The sequence below is a fragment of the Dama dama genome, chromosome X, assembly GCF_033118175.1.
Source record: "Dama dama isolate Ldn47 chromosome X, ASM3311817v1, whole genome shotgun sequence".
Taxonomy (NCBI): domain Eukaryota; kingdom Metazoa; phylum Chordata; class Mammalia; order Artiodactyla; family Cervidae; genus Dama; species Dama dama.
The window spans coordinates 136,066,412-136,091,611 of NC_083714.1; the positions used below are offsets into that span (position 1 = coordinate 136,066,412).

At 42.5% G+C, this 25,200-nt stretch overlaps 1 protein-coding gene across 3 annotated transcripts in view; it reads right to left on the bottom strand.

Annotated features, from left to right (window-relative positions):
• Positions 1-25,200, bottom strand: part of NHS (NHS actin remodeling regulator) — a 338,630-nt gene that overhangs the window by 41,476 nt on the left and 271,954 nt on the right. For all 3 annotated transcript variants that reach the window (XM_061135905.1, XM_061135907.1, XM_061135906.1), the window contains exons 2-3: positions 21,078-21,230; positions 7,286-7,419 (exon numbers count right to left, since the gene is read on the bottom strand). In XM_061135905.1, coding sequence (XP_060991888.1) covers positions 7,286-7,419; positions 21,078-21,230 — 287 coding nt within the window. The remainder of the gene's footprint in view (positions 1-7,285; positions 7,420-21,077; positions 21,231-25,200) is intronic.

A 25,200-nucleotide genomic window follows, 5' to 3' on the forward strand; every position in this document is an offset into this window, starting at 1 on the left:
TGCTTTATTTTTGCTGCAAAGCTTATGGAATCTAAATTCTGCAACCAGAAATTGAACCTGTGCCCCATGCATAGGAAACATAGAGTTCTAACCACTGGACTGCCAGGGAGTTCCCACAATTACTATTTTTAATATCATATTTTTATGTATTTATTTTGTGTATTCCTTAACAGTTTATTGTGGATATAGATGATTTTACTACTTTTGTCTTTAACCTCCCTACTAGTTTTGTGTGTGGATGACTTCATACCTTTACTATATATTTGCCTTTACTGGTGAGCTTTCCCATTTTGTAATTTTCTTGTTTCTACTTGGGGCCTTTTCTCTTTTTGCCTAGAGAAGTTCCTTTACCATTTGTTGTAAATCTGATTTGGTGGTACTGAACTCTTTCTGCTTGCCTGTAAAGCATTTGATTTCTCTGTGACATCTGGAGGAGAGCCTTGCTGGGTAGAGTTGTCTTGGTTGTAGGTTTTTCTGTTTCATCACTTTAAATATACTGTGCCATTCTTTTCTGGCCTGCAGATTTTATGATGAAAAATCAGCTGATAGCCTTATGGGAGTTCCCTTAATGTAACTTGTTGCTTTTCCCTTGATGTTTCTCATATTCTCTCTTTATCCTTAATTTTTGTCATTTTAATTATAGTGTGTCTTGATGTGTTCCTTTTTGGGTTCTTCTCTATGGGACTCTGTGCTTCCTAGATTTAGGTGACTGTTTTCTTTCCCAGGTTAGGCAAGTTTTCAGCTATTAGATTTTCAGATATGTTCTCAGCCTGTTTCTCTTTCTTCTACTTCTGGGACCTGTATAATGTGATTTTTAGTATGCTTGAGGTTGTCCCAGAGGTCTCTTAAGCTGTCCCCTTTTCATTTTTTTTTTTCTGTTCACTGGTAGTGATTTCTACCACTGTCTTCCAGCTTATCAATCCAGTCCTTGATATCATTTAGTCTACTATTGATTCCTCCTAAAGTATATTTTTTCATTTCAGTTATTGTTCTTCATCTCTATTTCATTATTCTTTATATTTTCTAACTCTTTGTTAAAAACTTCTAACTTGTGTTGTGCATCCATTCTTCTCCCAAGTTCTTTCATCATCTTTACGATCATTACTCTGATCTCCTTCTAAGGTAGAATGCCTGTCTCCTCTTCACTTAGTTCTTCTAGGGTGTTATCTTATTCCTTCATCTGGAACATGTTCCTCTGCTACCTCATTTTTGTCTAAGTTGCTGTTGGTATTTTTACATACGTAGTAGGTTAGTTATGTTTCTCAACCTTGGAGGAGTGGCCCTCTGTAGGACAGGTCCTATGCGTCCCTGAGGCACATTCTCCTCTTGTCACCCAAGCTATATGCTCTAGGGATTCCCTCTAAGATGGCTGTGTGGGTCCTTCTTTTGTGGTGGGCTGACTATGTGGGTGGTCTGGAAGGCCCCTAGTCCACTGGTTGTCAGGCCCTGCCTTGTGTGGATGCTACTGGCTGCTGGGACTTGTTTATGAGGTGTCTGACTGCAGAACTCCAGGGGGCCCTGGGGCTAGTGCCGGCTCACTGGTGGGCAGAATCAGGGTACAGAAGACTCAGGGATTATTGTCCTCTCTAGTGGTGGGTGAAGGCAGTTCTTGGGGTTAGTGCTAAACTCCTGGCAGGCAGAGCCTGGTCCTGGAGCCTGGCTGCAGGGCCCAGGGATCCAGAGCTAGTGTCAGATCACTGATGGGTGGTGGAAGCATAGTTCCTAACACAGCTGAGTGTGAGGTTTGGGGTGTCCCAAAACTTGTGTTGTCCTGCTAGTGGGCAGGGCTTGTCCAAGGATTGGGTCTGATGTACTTTTGGCTGGCTGGGTCTACAAGCTGTGGGCTTGTGGTTTTCTGGCATCTGGTGTCTGCCCACTGGCGGGTGGAGCTGGGTCTTGGCCCTCTGTTGGGCAGGGCCATGCCTAGAGGTGTGTCTAGAGGGGGCTATGAACTCAGGCTCATATGAGCTCAGATGGTAAAGAATCTGCTTGCAATGTGGGAGACCTGGGTTCAATCCCTAGGTCAGGAAGGTCCCCTGGAGAAGGGAATGGCAACCCACTCTAGCATTCTTGCCTGGAGAATCCCCATGGATGGAGGAGCCTGGCGGGTTACAGTCCATGGGGTCGCAAAGAGTTGGACACGACTGAGTGACTAAGCACACATGAGCACACGAAGTCTTTAGGCAGCCTGTGTGCTGATGGGTGGGGCTGCGTCCCCATCCAGTTAGTTGTTTGACCTGAGATGCCCCAAAACAGGTGCCTACAGGCCACTGGGTAAGGGCCACAGCTTGGTGCTACTGAGCTAATGGCACCTGCCAGCACTGACTTCCATGGGGTAGAATAAGTTCCTAAATATGGCTGCTGCCAGTGTCTACGTCCCTGGGATGAGCTACAGCTGCCCCCACCTCTCTGGGGGGCTCTTCAAGACCAGCAGATAGTTCTGGCCCTGGCTCCTATGAAATTACTGCTTTTGCCCTGGATCTTGGTGTGCATGAGATTTTTGTGTGTGTGTCCTTTAAGAGTGGTTAAACCCTGCTGGCCTTCAAAGCCAAATGCTCTGGGGGCTTGTCTTCCCAGAGCATTGCAGGACCTCTGGGCTAGGGAGCCTGATGTGGGACTCAGAACTCCCCTGTGGGATAAACTCTGCAATGTAAGTATTCTCCAGTTTGTGGGTCACTCACCTTGAGGGTATGAGACTTAATTATATTACAAATCCACTCCTACCCATCTTGTTGTGGTTCCTTCTTTATGTGTGTGTGTGTGTGTTTTATGTCTCTAGTTGTTAAAGATCTTTTCTGGTAGGTGTTGGTCTTTTTCATAGATGGTTGTTCTGCAGATGGTTGTAGTTCTGGTGTGCTGTGAAAGGAGGTGAGCTCAGGGTTTTTCTACTCTGCCATCTTGGCCAGAATTTTCTCTAGCTGTTCTTGTAGGTTTGCTTCTCCATGAGGACTTCAGTATCAATGGATCTAACTCCCTTTTAAAAAAAACTTATGAGGAATTTTTGGGGGGATTGTGTTAAATTTCTAAGTTAACTTAGAATTGACTTGTTTATAGTGCTGAATCATTCTATACAAGAACAAGGGATGTCCTTCCATTTGAGAAAGTCTAATTTTGTGTCTTTTAGGAATGCTTTCAAGTTTTTCCAATATAGGTTTTGTACATTTGTGAAAAATTAATTTCTAAGTAACCTTCTTTGTTATTGCTGTAAATGGAATTTTCTATAGCACAAGGTCATCTAATTGTCTCTCATTTGTGTAAATGAAGGGTATTGATTTTTGTGTGTTTATGTCCTGCTACTGTACTGAATTCTTTTATTGTTTAAATTGGTTTTATCATTGATTCTCTACAATTTTCCTGGTACAGCATCACATCACCTGCAACTAGACTTAGGTTTACTTCTTCTTTACCAATTCTTATATCTGTAATTGATCTATTTTGTCTAGCTGCATGGATTAATCCCTCTAATATAATGCCAATTAGTACCAGATCATGAGTATCCTTCCTTTGTTCCTGATTTTAGTAGAAATGCCTCTGATGTTTCCCTATTAAGTAAGATATTGGCTTTAGGACTAAGGCAGAGATATTTTATCCTGTTAATGAAGTACCACTCACTTCCTATTTTCTCAAGTCTTCATAAAGAATAGGTCTTGTATTTTATTAAAGGCCTTTCCATCATCTATGGAAGTAATCATATGGATTTTTCCTCCTTAGATCTATTAACACAGTATATGATACTAATAGATTTCCTAATACTGAACCAACCTTCCATTCCTGCATTAAATCCCATTTAGTCATGGTATATTAATTTCTTTATGTGATACCGTATTCTGTTTGCTCAAAGTTAATTTAGTTTTTTTAATGTATTTTATTTCTTTTAGCTTTGCACTGGGTCTTCATTGCTGCGTGTGGGCTTTCTCTAGTTGCAGCAAGCAGGGGCTACTCTTTCTTGAGGTGCACAGGCTTCTCATTGGGGTGGCTTCTCCTGTTGCAGAGCATGGGCTCTAGGGCACGTGGGCTTATTAGCTGTGGCTCACGGGCTTAGCTGCTCCACGGCATGTGGAATCTACCCAGACTAGGGATTGAACCTGTGTCCCCTGCATTGTCAGGCAGATTCTTATCCACTGTATCACTAGGGAAGTCCTAATTTAGTAGTTTTGCATCAATAATCATGAATTGGTACTGATCTGTCCTTCCTTCCTTTTACTCTCCCTCCTTCCTACCTTCTCTCCCATCTGTATCAGGTTTAAGTATCAAACCTTCAGAAAAAGTTCATAAAAGAAATGGGGAAGTTCTTCATTTTCAATGTGCTGAAACAACTTATAGAGCATTGGTGTTACCTGGACTTTGAAGGTTTAGTTGAATTCCCCTGGGAAACCATCTGGGCCTGAAATCACCTCCTTTGCCACCCTTACTGAGGGAGGGTTTCCATATGGGCTTTAGTTAGAAGATACCCCTTGAATTTTCAGCTTACAGAACTGGGATTTAAACCTAGTTAGACCCATGGTCTTATCACTGTATCACTAATAACTTCAGGGACTTGATTGCCTAATTGTAGTAATGATGATGATGTCTAATACATATTAAGTGCTTATTAGGCTTCAGGTGCTGTTTACATGTATTAATACATTCAACCTTATTTCAGACTTATGAGGTACTAGCTCTTATTATCGGAGAAGGCAATGGCACCCCACTCCACTACTCTTTTGCCTGATAAATCCCATGGACAAAGGAGCCTAGCAGGCTTCAGTCCATGGGGTTGCTAAGAGTCGGACATGACTGAGCAACTTCACTTTCACTTTTCACTTTTGTGCACTGGAGAAGGAAATGGCAACCCACTCCAGTGTTCTTGCCTGGAGAATCCCAGAGATGGGGGAGCCTGGTGGGCTGCTGTCTATGGGGTCACACATGACTGAAGCAATTTAGCAGCAGCAGCAGCAGCAGCTGTTATTATCCCTGAGACACTGAAATGATTACTTGTTCAGGGTCATATAGCTCTTAAATAGCAGAGCTGGTCTTCAATTCCAGGCAGTTGGCTTCACGGTCCATGTCTTTAATGACCAAGGTACAGTATAATAGTTTGTAGAATTGTGGATAAATATATATCAGAATCTCAGTATGAATGCTTTTTTAAAGGAAAAAAATGATTTAACTAAAGTCTTGTAAATGAAAGAAGAGTTGACATGTATGATAATGTCTGTCTAGCAATTTGGCTACAAATTTCCTACCCCTATACCAACAGCCTTTTCTCTTTTAGCAGTGTATAGCCTTTGTTAGCATAATGTACAGAACTGTGTTCTACTGTGAATCAGCTCCAGGTCTGAGGGATTCAACTTGAATGGAAAATCTTCCAATGACCATGGTGACCCAAGCCCAATCAAACAAATGAAACAGTTAAAGTTTTCCCAAATTACTTAGATATACTAAATAGTATCATTGAGATGGGTAAATTTTCTGCTTTATATAAGTATGACCTCTTATTAATGTCTATTGGAAAAATAGACATTATTTTCATTGCTATTCATTAGTCTAAGCTTTTTCCTATACTCTTACTTTGGAATTTAGACATTATTAAAAATTATGCAGATGAAGACAAAGGGTAATATTTTTATGTCATTTCTGTAAATGTTTAACGTTCTTCTCTCCCACCTCCCCCCATCAAAAAAACCAACTTAATGAGCCACAAAACATGTTATAATGAATGGAGAAAATATTTTTAGCATTTTTATGCAGAAAATGCCTCATTAAAAGCAAATGCTTCAGCAAGCAGATTTGAGCTTAATAGGAACTTTTGTCAAGCAGGGGCTTTTATGACAAATCACTAGCATGTGTAACTGTTCTATATAAAGACCTGGAAAGCCCTCAGAGGCTCTTACTTTCCTTTCTGGTCCCTGGGCTTCATTGCAGCCAGTGTGGTTTGACATGGCACTTAGCAGACATTTGATGAACCTGAAGGACATGAAGCCTACTGTCTAGCCACAGGTAGGAAAAAGTCTGTCTATTGTTAAATATCACTCGTTGTTTTATCTGGATATATCATGAGAGTCATTTAGATGAAATCTGTTCTCATCTGGGTGTCTGGCATCATGTGACCCATATATTTTGCATCTAATTTGCATGTTATAAAACCCATAAGGGTACAGGGTTTATAATCATACATACAACCTTAATTTCAAATAAAACCTCAACCTCTCCCTACACTATTATAACTTCTTTAGACTTAGGGCCTCACACTAGCATGACAAGGGCACAGGAGTCCAACCACTCAGGCAGGCTATGTGGGCTGATTTGGTCACAGAAATAGCAGTCCCTCACCTCAATGATAGCAGAAAGTGCTCACCTGTCCCTCCTGAGGCCTCAGAAGACACACCTGGAGTAATGGTGTTTCCAGGTATTCTGAGCTGGTCTCAGCTTCATCATCTCTGATCCATACCTGGGGGCTTGAGCCGAGTTACAGCCACACCCACCCAGGAAAGGCTGACATCACCAGTGGTGGTGATATCACTGTAGGAACTGGTTACTCAGAACACCCATAGAATGGGGGAAGCATGAAATTATGACATGATTCATCTTTAACAGTAATTTTTCACATCACATAATTGCTTTCTCAGTTCACCTTACCAAGACAGACACGCTATCACCTGGCTAGTAACAACAGTAGTGGTTGCAGCAATTAACATTTACTGAAGTCTTGCTCTATGCTTGGCATTGTGCTAAGATCTTTGCATGCCTTATCTCATTTAACCCTCAAACTCTATAAGCTAGCTACTATTAATATCCCCATATTACAGATGAGGAAGCTTAGGGCAAAGAAGGTAAATAACCAGCCCTAAATCTTTCAGCTTGTATGCAGAAGAATTAGGATTTGAAGGACTTTCCCCCCTGACTTTATTTTTATTAAAGTATAGTTACCTTACAATACCATGTTAGTTTCAGGTATACAACAAAACTAAGCAATAAATCCTGTTAATCTTTTTTTACATATAGCACTGTATACGTCTTAATCCCATACTCCTAATTTCTCTTACTTTAGAGTCCTTAACTGTTGCTGCTTTATAGCATTGTGCAGCCAATTAACTGAAAAACAAATCTGTATCCCCACTCTATTCCAAAGAAAGAGGCATTCCTTTCAGAAACAAAAGGGGAAAAATTCAGTTGTCAAATGCCCATGACTAGCTCTTTCAGGCAGCCCAGTCTCCTTTGGTAGGAGAAGGGACACTGACTCCCAAGACCCACTCAGACTTCCCACTGAGCAGGCACAGGGTGGTTGCTCGGCCACCAAGCTTACCGTTAAGAAGTGCCGGTCCTTGGCTTCGCGTCTCCTCTGACTGTGGGCCGGGGGGTAGGCGGGCAGCGGAGGAGCTGCTACCGAGATGGGTGCAGCAGCTCTCTGCTCCCGACGATCGCTCCGGCTCCGGTGTTCTGGGGGCAGAAAAATCAATAGTACACAAACACACTTGGCATTTTCAATTTCTCTTTCCCCCTTGGGAGGATGAGTGAAAGGCTGGAAAAAAGTGAGTTTTTGCTAATCTAGCTCATTTGTATACCAAATAAGATTTTCAGAATGCTTCTGAACTAAACTTTTACTTCATAGTAATATGAAATTGGATGCCTACATTTCAGTGGGTCCGTCTCAAGACGGATCACTCTGAGTTTGATATTTCTCAACACAACCTGTTTCAAAACTACATGAGCCAAAAAAAAAAAGTCTAGAATAGCAGTGCAAGATCTGCTGACATGAGTCCTGGAGTGGACCATAGGCACAGACAGGCAAGAGCCTCCCAGGGCGTGGTAAGGACAGATGCTCACAGCTATCCAGTGGGTGATGGAGCCAGTTCACATTGGCTCAGGGGCATAGATAGTTAGGCATTCAGGAATTTTGCAAGCCAGCCTTTAAATTGTCAGTAACTTGAAATAGGCTATGGTGGGAATATTTATATCACAGAAATTGGTGAGTCCTACACATTAGGGCCTCATTCATTCATTTCTTTATTACATTTTTTGGGCTTCCCTTGTAGCTCAGTTGGTAAAGAATCTGCCTGCAGTGTAGGAGACCCGGGTTCGATCCCTGGGTTGGGAAGATTCCTGGGTTCGTAGAGAAGGAAATGGCAACCCACTCCAGCATCCTTGCCTGGAAAATCCCATCGACAGAGGAGCCTGGTGGGCTGCAGTCCATGGGGTCGCAAAGAGTTGGGCACAACTGAGCAACTAACTCTTACTTATATTTTTTTAAAAGAGATTGTGACCAGCACACCATTGCACCCATCTAAGCCCTGTCACCCACAACACCCAGATGGTTTTCAAATTCTGGGTTCCTAGAGAAAGCAAAAGAATCCCAATGATGACAACTGTCTGATTTAGGAATAAAGCTACTTTTGGGAAAAACCAAGAAATTTCCATGTGTGGGGTGAAGTGATCCTAACTGCATAATAAGAATCACAGGGACACCAGGGGCACAGTTTAGCTTTCTGGGTATCTTAGTGAGCCTACCCAACATATCCTGCCCAACAAACTGGCCACACCAAAGACTGTACTACCTGCCAAAACCCAGCCCACACTCACACCCGGGACCTAAAGTCTCGTGACCCCCACCCAATATGACCAGGGCACAAATTTGTGCAGCAGGTAACCTAAATTGCCTTCTGTTGTTTAAAACTGCCATTACTCAGCACATCTACAATAATAATTGTGATGCCCAGTGTTTGTTGGGCAATGAGCATGCATCAGAGATGCTTTGCAAAAGCTTGTAGGTGCATTATCTTGACAGTTGCACAAAGCAGGCACTGATAGTGTCCCTCTTGTGCAGATGCCTAAATGGGTCAGGGAGGCTAAGTCATTGCCGAGCTGTCACTGGTACACACTTGGCCCCAGGGCCCTGCTCATGACCACTCCTTGACTTGTAAGCTCTAGAAGATCTAAACACACCTCGCTCATCAGAGCAAGACTGCTGGCATTTGATAGTATTTGTTATAATTACATTTATCACATTCTAATTCTTTGGACTGAAAATATAGAATATTTGGCTACTCATAAGACAGTATTCTTTCCCCCGTATTGTTGTTTAGTTGCTCAGTCTTGTCTGACTCTTTACCACCCCATGGACTGTAGCCTGTCAGGCTCCTCTGTCTGTGGGATTTCCCAGGCAAGAATACTGGAGTGAGGTGCCATTTCCTTCTCCAGGTGATCTTCCTGACCCAGGGATTGAACCTGCGTCTCTTGCATTGACAGGCCGACTCTTTACCACTGAGCCACCAGGGAAGCCCTTTACCCATATTAGGAAACAGCCAACTACACTGACCCTCTCAGGTGGCCTCAGGTGTCTTTTCTCTAAAGGCCCTGTAGTGCGCAGGGCCCATTTCATCTCTGTCATTGTACTGATAAAAGTCAGGATTTCTCTGTATGTCTGCCTCTGTATAGAAGTCTGCTCCTGGACAACAGAGATTACAGTCAGCTTTCAATCACTGTGCCCTGCTGTGCCTGTGATATAGTGGATTTTCAGTAAATGTTTGTGGAGTGACTGAAAGGAAGAATAAATTAATGCTTTCATGAAGGTCTGCTTTTGTAACCGCAGAATGTACTCTAAAGTCCTATCTTTCCCATGGGCTGGGTACTGAGTCAGTGCCCTCACTGTACCCTTGCTCTCAGGTCCTTCTCGGGGTCTCGTTGCCCGTTTACACCGGCCTCCCTAATGCTGACCTCTTTCTTCTCTGCTGTGTTCAGTGTGCTGCGCTCTAAACCAGGACCTGAGCACTCTCGAGCCTTCTGATTTCTGTCCATGGCTGATTTGCCTTTCTGTGGGCCTCCCTGCCTCAACTGCCAGCTTTTTTGTCTGCCAGGAAAATGTGGCAGAATTACTCAATCTTCCTTTGCTTGGGGTTCTTGAGACAAATGTTGACTCCCATTCACAACCAGCGAAAAGTCCTCAACCCCATGTAGGTGCTCTTTGCTAAACTGCCTCCATAGCCGTTGCTCATCAGGAAGACTTTTTTAAAAAGTATTTATTATATATAGTAGATTTACAATACTGTGCTAGTTTCAGGCATACAGCTTCAGATTCCTTTCTGTTATAAGATACTGAATATAGTTCCCTGTGCTATCCAGGTAAATCCTTGATGTTAATCTATTTTATATATAGTGCTGAGTATCTGTTAATCCCATACTCTTAATTTACCCATCCCCCTTCGGTAACCACAAGTTTGTTTTCTATGTTTGTGAGTCGATTGCTGTTTAGTAAATAAGTAATTTTTTTTAGATTCCACATATAAGTGATAACATATATTTCTCTTTCTCTGACTTAGTATGATAATCTCTAGGTCCATCCATGTTGGTGCAATATTTCATTCTTTTTGCATCGCCGAGTAATATTCCATTGTAATATTCCATACATTCATCTATTCATGAACTCTAATGTTTCCATGTCTTGGCTATTGTGAACAGTGCTGCTATGAACACAGCAGTGCAAGTATCTTTTTGAATTATAGTTTTCTCCAGGTGTATGTCCAGGAGTGGGATTGCTGGATCATATGGTAACTCTATTTTTAGTTTTTTAAGGAATCTTCATACTGTTCTCCATAGCGGCTGCACCACTTTACATCCACACCAACAGGATAGAAGGGTACTCTTTTTCCACACCTTGTCCAGCATTTATTGTTTGTAGACTTTTTCATGATGGCTCTTCTGACTGGTGTGAAGTGATACCTTGTTGTAGTTTTGATTTGCATTTCTCTAATAATTAGCCATGTTGACCATCTTTTCATGTGCCTATTGGCCATCTGTATGTCTTCTTTGGAAAAATATCTATTTACTGAGGTTTTTTTTTTTTTGTATTAAGTTGTCTGTGTATTTTGGGAACTAAGCCCTTATTGGTCTCATTATTTGCAAATATTTTTCCCAGTCTGTAGGTTGTCTTTTTGTTTATGGTTTCTTTGTTTAATGTTGTTTTTTTGTTTATGTCTTTGCTATGGGAAAATCTATAAACTTCACTAGGTCCTATTTATTTATGTTTGCTTTTATTTCTTTTACCTTGGTAGACTGATCTAAGAAAGCATTACCATTTATGTCTGAGAATGTTTTGCCTATGTTCTCTTCTAGGAGTTTTATGGTGGTATACCTTATGTTTAAGTGTTTAAGCCATTTTATATTTATTCTTGTGTATGGTGTGAAGGAGTGTTCTAACTTCATCGACTTACATGAGGCTGTCCAGCTTTTCCAGCTCCACTTGCTGACAAGACTGTCTTTTCTCTAGCGTATATTCTTACCTCCTTTGTTAAGGTTAACAACTGTAGCTGTGTGGGTTTATTCCTAGGCTGCCTATTCTGTTCTTTTGATCTATCTCCTTTTTCCCTTCTGTTCTTTTGATCTGTTTTTGTGACAGTACCATGCTGTTTTGATTGCTGTAGCTTTGTAATACTGTCTGAAGTCTGGAAGGGTTATGCCTCCAGCTTTGTTCTTAAGGCAATTCTTGGTCTTTTGTAGTTCCATATAAATTTTAGGATTATATATTCTAGCTCTGTGAAAAATGTCATGGGTAATTTGATAAAGATCACATGAAATCTGTAGATAGCTTTGGGTACTATGGCTGTTTTTGACAATATTAATTCTTCCAGAACAAGTGCATGGGAGATCTTTCCATGTCTTTGTATCATCTTCAGTTTCCTTTATCAGTGTTTTATAGTTCTTACATATAGGTCTTTTACCTCAGCAGTTAGGTTTTTTTTCCAGGTATTTAATATTTAATTCCAAGTATTTAATATTGTGTAAAAAATATAATTTTTTACACAATTTTAAATACACAATAAATTTTTTACTTTCTCTTATATTTCATTGTTAGTATAAAGAAATGCAACAGATTTCTATATATTGATCTTGTACCCTGCTACCTTGCTGAATTCATTTATTCTAATAGTTTTTATATAAAGTCTTTAGGGTTTTCTATATAGAGTATCATATCATCTGCATACAATGACAATTTTATCTCTTCCCTTCCAGTTTGGATACCTTTTATGTCTTTTTCTCATCTAATTGCTGTGGCTAGGACTTCCAATACTATGATGAGAGCTGGCATCCATGTTGGTGTTTCAGAATTCAGTGGGAAGGCTTTCAGCTTTTTGCCACTGAATATTGTATTAGCTCTGGATTTGTTGTAAATGGACGTTATTCAGCATTATGTTGTTACACCCATTTTCATGTGAGTTTTTATCATGAATGGGTATTAAATTTTATCAACTGCTTTTTCCAACTTTATTGAGATGCTCATGTTGCTTTTGTCTTTTTTTAATGGCATATGGTGTATCACTTTGATTGATGTGTGTATGTTGAACCATCCTTGGAATGAATCCAAATTGATCATGATGTATAATCCTTTTTATATGTTGTTGGATTGATTTGCTAACATTTTGGTGGGGATTTTTGCATCTGTTGATACATGTGTCAGAGATATTGAGCTGTAATTGTCCTTTTTTGTAGTGTCTTTGATTTTGGTATCAGGATGATGTTGGCTTCATAAAATGATTTGGGGAGTGTTCCCCCCTCTTTAGTCTTTTGGAACAGTTTGAGAAGGGTAGGTATGAGTCTATTTTACTTGTAGTAATCAGTGTATTTAAATTATCAGTTTCTTGTTGATTGAGTTTTGGCAGGCTGTATGTTTCTAGAAATTTGTCAGTTTCTTCTAGGTTGTCCATTTTGTTGGCATATTAATGTTCACAGTATTTTTCTTATATTTTTATATGTCTGCAATATTGGTAATTATTTTTCTTTCATTTCTTATTTTGTGTATTTGGGTCCTCTCTCTTGTTATTGGTGAGCCTGGTTAGAGATTCATTGATTTTGCTTACTCTTTCAAAAAAACAGCTCTTGATTTTATTGATTTTTTATTTTTAATCTATATTTTATTTCCTCTCTGATCTTTATTATTTCCTTCCTCCTGTTGATTTTAGGTTTTGAATGTTCTTTTGTAATTCTTTTAGGTGGAAGGTCAGGTTGTTTATTGGAGATTTTTTCTTATTTCTTGAGGAAGGCCTGTATTGCTATGAACTTCTCTCAGGTCAGGACTGCTTTTTCTGTATCCCAAAGATTTTGGATGGTTGTGTTTTTATTGTCCTTTATCTTGAGGTATTTTTTAATTTCCTCTTTAATTTCATTGTTGACCAATTGGTTTTTGGTAGCATGTTGTTTAGTATCCATGTGATCATTTTTTCCTCATTTTTCTTTCTGTGATGGATTTCTAGTATGCCACTGTGGTAAGAGAAGATGCTTGAGATAATTTCTATCCTTTTATATTTGTTCAGACTTTATTTTATATTCTAGTATGTGATCTGTCCTAGAGAATGTTCCATGTGTGCTTGAAAAGAGTGTGTATTCTGGTTTCCTTGGATGTAGTGTCCTGTAGATATCAATCCATCTAACTATTCTAAAGTGTCATTTAGATGTGTCTATTGCTTTACTGATGCTCTGTCTGGAAGGTCTGTCCACTGATAACAGTGGGATGTTAAAATCTATTATTAATGTATTCCCATCAGTTGCTCCTTTTATGTCTGTTAGTATTTATGTATTTAGGAGCTTTAGTATTGTGTAGATATATGTTAATGAGGACAATATTTTCTTCCATTGATCCTTGTATCATTAATATAGTGTCCTTTTTTGTCTTTATTCATGGCCTTTGGTTTAAAGTCTGCTTTGTCTGATATGAGTATCACTACCCTCACTTTCTTGACATTTCCATTTGCATGAAGTACCTTTTGCCATCCCCTCACTTTCAATCTATATATTTCTTTCACCCTAAAGTGGGTCTCTTGTAGGCAGAATATTGTAGGTTCTTGTTTTATTATCCAGTGTCATTCTATATCTTTTTATCAGAGCATTTAGTCTATTGACATTTAAAGTAATTATTGATAGTATGTATTTACTGCCATTTTAAACTTTGTTTTCCAGTTGATTTTGTATGTCGTCTTTGTTCCTTCTTTTTGTTTTTCCTTTTGTAGTTTGATGGTTTTCTTTAGCATTGTGCTTGAGTTCCCTTCTTTTTAGCTTTTGTGAGGCCACCGTTTGCTTCTGATTTGTGGTTACCCTGGTTTTCAAGTGTGTTAAACTGTAACTTTAGCTACATGTTTTAGACTGATAGTCATGTGAGCTCAAACACATTGTAAAAAATCTACATTTTCTTATTCGCCCACATTTTGTGATTTTGATGTCCTATTTTACATCTTCATGTTTATCCTTTTGCTGTTCCTTATAGTTTTAATTGCTTTCACAATTTTAATTGTTTTTAAATGTATGTATTGGCTTATCTAAGTGATCTTCAATCCTTTCATATATTTATCTTTCCTGTTGTGAATTTCCCTTTCCTATAGATTCTTGTTATTTTTCTACTTAAAGAAGACCTTTCAATATTTCTTTTAGGATAAGGTTTAGTATTGCTGTATTCTTTTTTAAGCCTTTATTTTATATTGGAATATAGTTGATTAACAATATTGTGTTAGTTTCATGTGTAGAGCAAAGTGATTCAGTTATACATGTAGCTATTCTTTTTAAAATTCTTTTCCCATTAGGTTGTTACATAATATTAGCAGTTTCCTGTGCTATATAGTAGGTCCTTGTTGGTTGTGCATTTCAAATATAGCAGTGTACATGTTAGTCCCAAACTCCGTATCCTTTACCCATACCCCTCCCCAGTAACCATAAGTTCGTTCTCTAAGTCTGTGAGTTGGTTTTTGTTTTGTAAATAAGTTCATTTGTATCACTGTTTCTTAGATTTTGCATATTAAGTGGTATCATAAGGATATTTCACTTTCTCTGCCTTCCTTCATTCAGTATGACAATCTCTAGGTCCATCCATGCTGCTGCAAATGCCATTATTTCTTTCTCTTTTGTATGTACCACAGCTTCTTTATCCATTCCTCTGTCAATGGACATTTAGGTTTCTTCCATGTCTTGGCTATTGTAAACAGTACTGCTATGAACACGGGGATGCATGTATCTTTTCGGATCATGTTTTTCTCCAAGTATATGCCCAGGAGTGGGATTGCAGAATCATACGGTAGCTCTATTTTTAGTTTTTAAAGAAACTTCCATACTGTTCTCCACAGTAGCTGCACCAATTTACATTCTCAACAATAGTGCAGGAGGGCTTCCTTCTCTTCACACCCTCTCCAGCATTTACTGTTTGTGTATTTTTTGATGAGGGCCATTCTGGCTGGTGTGAGGTGATATTTGACTGCAATCTTTATTTAAATTTTTCTAGTCATTATCAATGTTGAACATATTTTCATGAGTATTGCTCTATTCTTTCAGTTTTTACTTGTCTGAAATTCTTTCTCTTTTCTTCTATTCTAAATGATAATCTTGCTGGATAGAGTATCGTATGTTGTAAGTTTGCCCTTTAAGAGCTTTGAATATATGTTGCCACTCCCTTCTGGCCTGCAGAGTTTCTGTAGAGGTATCAGCTAATAGCCTTTTTATATTCCCTTGTAAATGACTCTGTTTTTCTATTGCTACATTTAGAATCCCTCTTTATCTTTCACTTTTGCCATTCCAATTATATATCTTAGTGTGGATCTGTTTGGGTTCATCTCATTTGGGACCCTCTGTGATTCCTGTACCTAGATATCTGTTTCCTTCTGTAGGTCTGAGAAGTTTTCAGCCACAAGTTCTTCAACTTCATTTTGATCCCCTTTTGTCTTTCTTCTTCTGGAATCCCTTTTGTGTGGAGGTTGGCATACTTTACATTATCTCGTAGGTCTCACATGTCACTTTCATTTTTTCTTTCATTTTTCTTTCTGTCTACTGATTGGGTGCCTTGTGTTAACTTCCAGATGACTTATTTGTTCTGCTATGTAAATTTGGTCTGCTGTTTATTGTCTTTAGCTTGGTTTTTATCTCAGCAGTTGAGTTGTCTAATTTTGGTTTCCTTCTGGTTTCTAGTTCCTTGTTACAGTGACCTGCCTTTTAATCAATAGACTTTCTGAGGATCTTTAGCATTTTTATCACTTCCTTTTTGAACCTGGGGTCTGGTAGACTGGCAAGGTCTGTTTCTCTCAGGGAATTTCTCTTATTCTTTTTAAGTGGGAGTAGTTCCTCTGTGGAGAAGGCAATGGCGCCTCACTCCAGTACTCTTGCCTGGAAAATCCCATGGGCAGAGGACCCTGGTAGGCTGCAGTCCATGGGGTCACTAAGAGTCAGACACAACTGAGCAACTTCAGTTTCACTTTTCACTTTCATGCACTGGAGAAGGAAATGGCAACCCACTCCAGTGTTCTTGCCTGGAGAATCCCAGGGACGGGGGAGCCTGGTGGGCTGCTGTCTATGGGGTTGCACAGAGTCGGACACGACTGAAGTGACTTAGCAGCAGCAGCAGTTCCTCTGCATTTTCATTTTACTTATATTTCTCTTACTCCATGAATTTAGGAGGAACAGTTATCTACTGTGATCTTGAAGGACTGTTTTCCTGTAGGAGTGTTCTGATGTAGACTGTTTGAGTCCAGTCGTTTTGATGTGAGGGCTGTATTTGGTATGGATGCCTGCCACATCTTTCCTCAGCATGTGCTGCCCGTTATTCTCCCTTGATGAAGGGTATGTTTGGTCCTGTGCTGCCCAGAGCTTGCACTATAATGTTGGGTGGGGCCCCCTCTTTGCTCTGTACTTGCCACAGCTCTGTTGGGGGCAGGGTCTGCTCCCCAGTTGTTGGAATAGAAACCCTGAGATCTGGTTCTCAGCTGTAGTGCGAGATAGGTAAGACCAGAGCACTCAGCTGTGGGCCGGGACATGTGACTCTGTGACGTATCCTGCCAGCCAGTGTGCACGCCTACAAAATCAGCTGCTGCTGGAGCTACCCCGAGACCCGTTTCAGCTCTGAGAACACTGATAATTGGCTCGGGTGGCAGCCTTGCCTTCGGTGTGTGCACGCTCACAAAGCATGAGCTCCTAATGCCTGCTGAAGCAGTGCCCTGTGGTGGGAGCACTGATAATTGGTTCCGATGTCAGCCCTGGGGTGTGTGTGTGTGTGTGTGTGTGTGCTCCCAAAGTCTAGTGTGGCTGGAGCCACGCACCACCATGAGCACCCTGAGAATGAGGTGTCTATGGTGGACCTACACACAGCCCTTCCTGTATTGACTGGGGCTCCTTTGGTGGGCCTGTGCCCCGTCCTGTGTATGCCTCCACTTATAGCCCAGACCACACTCCAGGCTCTTCTGGATATTTCTGCATAGCCAAACCAAGTCCTCTCCCCATGTCTGTCCGCTAAAGCCTGAGTTTCCACACCCAGCACTGTGCAGACCGGCAGTGGCGAGGCAGTGAAATGGCAGCTCAATGCCAGTCCCTCTGTGTTTTGCTTGGCAGCAAGGTAGCACAGGCACACTCCTCTCTTGGAAATTCTAGACCCCTGAAGCTCCCTTGTCCTGGCAGACCTCCCAGCTAGTGAAGGAGGTTCCCAGGTGCGGGAACCAGTTCTCTTTCATAGTTCCCTCCCAGGGATGCAGGTCTCTCTCCTTTAGTGCTACCCAGGTATAGGGGGCTCTTTGGTTGGTTGAGCTCTTCTGACAGCATTTAGCTGGTATGTTGTGAGAATTATTCCAGATGCAGCTGGAATTTTCCTGCATTTGTGGAGGGAGGTGGGCTCCATGTCCTACTCTGCCTCCTTGCTCTCCTTTCCAGGAAGGTTTTTTGAGATAAATGTCTGCCATGTTAAAGTGTCTACCTCTAGTGCCACCCTCATTTTTCTCTACCAGGAGAAAGTCGGCTTTTCTAAATGGGTGGTGGGAGGAAAAGCTTCTATATTCTTAAAATCGTAATGAGAGTAAAAGATAGGTGTCACTGGTTAGGAAAAGGTAGCAGGAAGGGCGGAGTCTGGAGGGAGATATCAACTCAGTTTCCCATTCAGCTTCTCTCTGCTTCCTCTTTCTAAAGCTCATCTCTTTCATGTGCCCCAGGCCTGCAGGAGGCAGGCAGATTAATGGCTCCTTAATACTTCTTTCTGGTGGTGGTGTGGGGAGACCATTTATCAACTAGAGCCTGAAACTGCAGTAGACTCTTGGTCCTTATTCCCTTAGACCAATGAAATGTAGACCCCAGCCCCGAAACTTGAAAGAGAAGGAAATATAAAATGTAAATCTCTCTTTATAGCCTCGTAATAATATCTCTGTCGCTGTCTTACAAATGTAAACATTGGCATCACTTCAAGCCATTATTGGCTCTGAGCATAAAGAACTGCTAAGAAAAAAAGGGGAAAGAAGAAGAATCAGAGGCTTAATAACTTGAACTCCATTAAGGCCTTGCTTCCTCTGAGGAGCCTTCCCTGAAGCTCCATGGCCTGGTTAGTGCCTTTGCTCTGAGCTCCAGTGGCCCTGTGTTGAAATGACCTGGTTACTTGCCCTTCTCCCTTACTAGACCAGGAATTCTTTGTGTGCAAGAACCACATGCTATTGTTCTCTGCACCCTAGGTTTAGCACAATGCCTGGCCCCTCAGTTGACTTTGTTGAGGGGGTTACTGCAGAGTAGATCTTAAAGGCAGCTGATTTCTCAGTTCTGATCTCAGGATATTCCAACTGTCTAAACAGAGCACCTACAGGGAAGATCATTTGTGAGCAAGGGCTTGTCGGATAGGTCAGTATTAGTCATGGCCACCAGATGGCGGAAGTGGTATTCTGACAAATGCACTAGTAAGCTTCTGTTTCTTGGACAAGCTTTAAAAAAAAGTCACTTTCTAATTTCAATTCTACACTGCATGTTTTTAATTCTATGATGCCTATAATTCCTGTTTATGGCTCTCTGCAGTGCTATTAAAACTACTACACCCAAGATTTGCTATGGAGACAACCACGAAGCAAGCCTGTGTGTAGAGGGCAAGACGCAGCTCCTCCGTCTTTCCTAAAAACCCCAGGAGGCCCCATATCCCTCTCAGCCCCCCAGGAGGAAGTTCTGAGAAAATTGATATTGGCACTTGCTGTTCCTTAGTTCTGCCATTAAGTCCAAATCTGACAACACAGCGAAATGTGGTAGCTTATGAGCAGCTTAGTGTTATCTGGTTGAATCTGGAAAAATCTAATCAGAGATGACTTATGAATAAAAATAAAGGGATAAAAATAATTATGTCTAAAGGGCTAACATTACTGAAGCTCTTTAATGATGGGATCAGAGGAAGTATTTAGTGAGAATGATCAGATTCCTCGGTCATCATTCTCTACCCGCTAGTGCTCAAGCAGTTTTCTGCAGAATTTGATTCAGGTACATAAACATTCATTGAGGACCTACTATGAGTGAGAACCTATTATGTCAGGCTTATGGTAAATGCTTTGAATAAAAAAGAAAATCTATGGTCATTCCCCAGTGGTACAGTGGTTGGGACTCAGCACTCTCACTGCTAAGGGCTGGGGATCAGTCCCTGGTTGGGAAACTAGGATCCCACAAGCCATTCAATACAGTTGGTCAAAAAAAATTTTTTTTCTATCTTCCTCATCCTTGACTTGTTCATGGATTGATGGTAGGAGACAGGCTGGTAAGTGGTTGGTGATGATATAAGTTTTTAAGTGGCACGATGGGAGGATGCACAGGCTATTATGAGAAGAGTGCCTAATCCAGGCCACAGAGGAACAGGAAGAGTGTTGTTAAGGAAGCTTTCTGGAGGGTGGCTGGCACTAAAAAGTCAGTAAAGAACTTTTCAGCCAACTATCAAATCCAAGTGAATAGTAAGAATGCCAGAGGTAGGTCAAGGGAATACTGACCATCAGTCTTCATGATAAGGCTGATAGTATCAGCTACTAATAACCAAGGAGAATTGTCAGAAACAATTGTATTAGGGATATTAGGACATGAGCTCTTTTGTTACAGGTGAAAAAGACAAGGGATGGAAAAAAGGGACAAGTCATGTACATGAGGAAGAAGAAAGCTGAAAACATTTGCCATTTTATTTCTCCATCTTGACAGTAACATGAAAGCCTTTTATGTGACTGTTAACACTAACCAAATACCATTCCTTAAAGGAGCATAGGGTATCTGGAACAAAGACACTGACTGTATAGGCCCCATATGTCTCCACAGCAAAAATCTAAAGGCCAAAAAAGCTGGCATGCCAAATTCTGACACCAATGGAGGGGACTCTGGAAGGATGATGCCAGGTTTTAATCTCCTTGTCCTAGGTAGAGTGGCTTTACGGCAATAAAAATGCAGGCAGTGGAAGAAGAGGCTGTGTGCCTATCTCCGACTTTCACAGGACTATGAGAGGACTGAAAATATTTACTTCCCTAGGACAGTGTGTGATGTGGAGGAAAACAAGTCTGGCTGGGGGTCTGGAGGCTCGGGTCTGGGCCCTGGCACTGTACCTAACCTGTTGTGTGTGACCCTCACAGGTGTCTTGCCCTCTCTCGGCCTCCATGTGCTCCGATATAGAATGGATCACATCATTGATTCTCAACAGGAGCAGAAGCCTCCACCCCAACCCTGGGAAGCTTCTGGTTCAGAGAGGACCAGGCTGGAGCCAAGGACAGGAGCCCTCCTACAATGCATAGAACAGTGCTGAACAGTGAATCGGTGCCCCAGGTTCCACAGCTAACACACCAGAACTTCTTTTCAGGGAAAAGCCTAGAACATATTTCTGAGTCAGACCTAATTCTCTTGTAATTGTAATCCAGAGGTGTTTTATTTTTTTGGTTCATGTTTAATACGTGCTGAATGCACCAGTTTCTATGGTTGTGGCCTCTTGACACTTTCGTGTCTCTATACTTTTTGATCAGAATGACTCCTGTCTCTACTTAATCTGAACCTACTTTCGATAGGCATAAACATCTGACTCCATGACGTCTTCTAGTGCTGCCATGTCTGGCCATTTATACACTGCAAGTATTATTATTATAAACCAATTTTCCTTTTAAATTCTCTTTATTGCTATATTCAGGCCATTATGCTATTACTAATTATATCCATAGGCAAGTTATACTAACCAAGAATTTCATTTCAGGGTAGAAAAGGGAGCATTTCAATGTACTGGCTCTAACGACGGGAGGTGTTGGGACCAAAGGGACACAGAACAAGCCCTTGTGGGGACGAGCTCCAAGTTCTCTCCCCCAAAAGCCCCCAAGCCCGAGATCAGTCACCTCTGCGCAGGGCTTGCAGGCTCTGCCGGGCCTGGCGGTGCAGCTCCTCCACGCAGGGCGGCCTGGTGGCCGGGAGGAAGATGTTTCTCTGCTGGTGCCACGGTGCACGATAGTATACGCTCAGCTTGCTCTCGACGTCCAGGTTGGAGACAGCTGTGAGATCAAGAGGGAAATAGGGCATTAGACAGGAGCAGCTTTCAGCTGTGCATTGCACTGTCCCCGGAGTGGAGAGGGGAACAGGAGTGGGGCCTGGGCACAGTGGAAATCCAGTCCGCTGCACTGACCAGAGGACCTCGAGAAAGGTTTCAAATTGCCAGTACAGACAGGGACAACCTTTGTCCCCCCAAAGCAAGGGACAAGAGACCCTGGCTCTTTGAGCCAGGCCTCAGAGTCAGGTGAGGTCCTGCCTTGTAGGAAGGCAGAGAAGTGCCAGAGGAAGGACTGGACCAGTCTTCTGGTCCCGGGCCTCAGAATTATAGAGTTCTGCACAGCTGCTCCCGATGCCTACCTGATCAATGCCCTTGTCTTACTTCCTACCTCCGGACCTTACCACTGAGCCATATATTTATCCACCAAACTATCTGCCCATCATTCAAAGCACTGCTCAGCTTCCTTAGTTTTGCCTAAGTAAGAGCACAAGAATTTTTTTTTCAGAGCACAAGAATTAAAGAACTTATTAAGTAACCTATTACAGGGGTGATATGTGTTAGGAAGGGAAAGTACATATAGTATTGGGGAGGAAAGGGGCATGACAACGCCTTTGGAATTCCAGCAGAACTCCTGAGCACCTTGCGAGCATCAGAATTGGTAGGATATATACCTCTGTGGTGGCAGTGATTTAGTCGCTAAGTTGTGTCCAACTTTTGCGACCCCATGGACTGTAGCCTGCCAGGCTCCTCTGTCCATGGGATTCTCCAGGCAAGAATACTGCATTGGGTTGCCATATCCTTCTCAGGGGATCTTCCCAACCAAGGAATCAAACCCGGGTCTCCTGAATTGCAGGCAGATTCTTTACCCACTGAGCTGTAAACTGAGGGTAAGTTCTCAGAGTTGGGGGTGGGGGTGATTACCGTTTGAGAGTTGCTAGGTGGTGTAGTGGTTAGGACTTTGGTTCCCAATGCAGGGGTCATGGGTTTGATTCCTGGGGGGGGGGAGTGGAGGAGTGAGGAAGCCAGGTCCATACCATATTAGTGCATAGTGGATATGTGGATTCTTTGTTGGACAGTGCAAAAGTGATGATGTAAGTGTAACTTACAGGTACATGGGGGTACTTATTTTAATTCTTGATTTGGCTGTGCTGGGTCTTATTTAGGGCTTCCCTCAGAGCTCAGTTGGTAAAGAATCTGCCTGCAATGCAGTAGAGACAGGTTTGATTCCTGGGTCAGTCAGGAAGATCCCCTGGAAAAGGGAATGGCAACCCACTGCAGTATTCTTGCCTAGAGAATCCCATGGACAGAGGAGCCTGGCAGGCTACAGTCCATGGGGTCATAAGAGTTGGACATGACTTAGCGGGTCTTATTTACGGCATGCGATCTCTTGGTAGTGGGATATGTGGATCTCATTCCCTTACCAGGGATCGAACCTTGGCACCCTGAATTGGGAGCTCAGAGTCTTAGCCACTGGACCACCAGGGAATTCCCCCTTTTTACATGCTTCAACCTGGGAGGAGGACTAGCTGCAGAGAGAGCACTGGTGGCATGGAGACTTGGGCTCCAGTGGTTTTCTATGAAGAGAGGCCAGTACTAACCCCAGACTGGGGGCCGGAGAGACTCAGTGCAGGATTCTACTTACTCCTGATTCTTATATTTCCCAACAGATCCTAAACCCAAGCCTCCACCTGTCCTTAGAGATGAACCTCACCTTCCCACGAGATGGGTGGACACCAACTTCAGATGAACCCAGTGACCATAACCTTGTGGTCGATACATCACTATCTGTCAAGGTCTAGACAATCCCATGACCTTCAGAGTTCCCAGGGGATAGACAGTAAGTTCAGCCTAAAAAGACGTCACACTGCCCTGTGGACAGTTCTTTTAGCACTTTGGTTCTCTGGTCTCTGTCTGCATTGCTGTTTGTACTTCTGGAATATGACTATCACTTCACACCCCCCTCCCCCAGTCAGCCTTCCTTTAGGCCAATGTCTCTCAATGTTGCTTGGGGAACAGACAGCAGCTTGGAAGCCAGAGCTGGCTTCCAACCCCAGATCTTCCAGGCACCAGCTGTGTGCCTTTGCACATGTCACCAGGTGAAACTCCTTTCTTTCTCCCTCTTGCTCCGTCCCTTCCTCCCCAGCGTCCTGCCCGCACACTGTTCGGCAGTGTGCGAGAGGGAGCAACCCAATGCCAGAGCCCGACGTCCACGGTCTGTCCCTGCCAGGCAGCCTTTTCGAGAGAACCACAGTCATTCCGTGCTGTGGACACAGCATCCACCATGGACGCCCTCAGTGTCAGAACTTGTCAGGAAGCCTAGACTTTTCTAACACCGACGGAATAGGGAAAACCTGGCTGTGTTTTTATTTATGCACCACACAGATCCAGAACGATTTTTCCCCTATAAAAACTTCTCTAACTTCTAAAATAAAACGGAGCTTCACACCAGGAGTACTGTTTACTTATTAGTGCTGCTGTTTGCACACCCGACATCCTGGAGAAAGACCAGCGGAAGCCTGGGTTCTACTCACAGTTCTCTGCCCTGGGGCAAGTCACTGACTGTGCCTAGGACTCGAGTTCCCCATCCTTACGAATCAGGGTTTGGCCTTCCTGTTGGCTGAAGGAGGGCTGTCTGCTCTCTGTGCCTCTCCTTTCTACCCACCACCAAACTTCAGGATGCACTGGTGTAAGGCCCTGGGCTCTGGGGTGGAGAGACGGGGTTTCTGCCTGCCTGCAGTGGTCCAGAGCAGGTGACTGAAATCTTTGGGCCTCTGTCCCCTCCTCTGTAAGTGGGGCTCCTAGAGCCTTCACAATCCAAGGAATCCAAGGAAATGATCATGACATGATCATTCCTTGACATGTCTCTGCTTACTAAATACTAGTTCCCCTTGCTGTGGTGGGAACAGATGAGATGAAGGGGCCAGGCTTGGGGTCAAAGACCAAAGTCTGGAGCTCTCTTCCTTTTTTATTTTCCTGTCTTCATGGTGAGTCATGTGTAAACAAACATGAGGCTACCAGAGATGACTGTTGGTGGGGGGATAGGGTGTCTTACATTCTGGAAACTGTAAAGAAAGCTGCCTACAACCAGGGAGCCTGTGGCCTCTCTGAGAGGTAGGATGTCCCCGGTCTCTGATATTAGCTAACTTGGGCAGCTTCGAGATGCTAATTCTCTGAGTCACTGTGAGAGCTGCAGCACTATACATTCTCCCTGGAAATGGTTTATCGTTTTCTTGTTTATCTGTGGGTCATTCTGCTGCCGTGTTCTACACCATGCACTTTCTCCAGAGTATGTAAGCATGCACCCATCTGTCACAGCTCGGCTATTGTTTTCGGAAAATTCCTGTGGGCACTGAGCAACGCCATTGGATTCTACTGCTGAAGAGACCTCGGAAATGACGGAGTTCTGTGTTTTTGCAAACCACGGGGCATGACCCTTGAGAGGATTGTGAAATCCATTCAGCAGATCAGGACTAGCATTTTTAAAACAAAGACATACAAGAGACTGGAATAGAAAATGCCAACATGCATCACATGTAGTGTTGTTTTGTGAAGCTGTTGGTTCTGTTACATATGCGTTCATTTGTACATGTGTGTGCGTGGATGCTGGGGTGTGATGCAGACATGTACTTCTTGCTCTGGGTACCAGTCAACATATGGAAAGTTACTGCTTAGACCACCGCTCTCAGGTACTAATGAAGGAATCAAGGTTCCAAGGTATGACCCAAGATCCCAGAGTTGATTTTTGGCAGAGGTGGAAACAAAGCTTAGGTCTCCTGAGGCCAGGTCCATGCACTTCCCTAGGCAGACTCTTCCTCCGCTTCCCTGCCGTCACTTGGCCTGGCCGCTGTTCCCTTCCTCTCTGTTGGTGACTATTTGCTATCTATTGCATCTATTAAGTTGTCCTTCCAAAACCAAAACTCTCAACTCACGACACACACAAGTTTCCCCTGTTGTCTGAGAAAGCAGCCATTTGA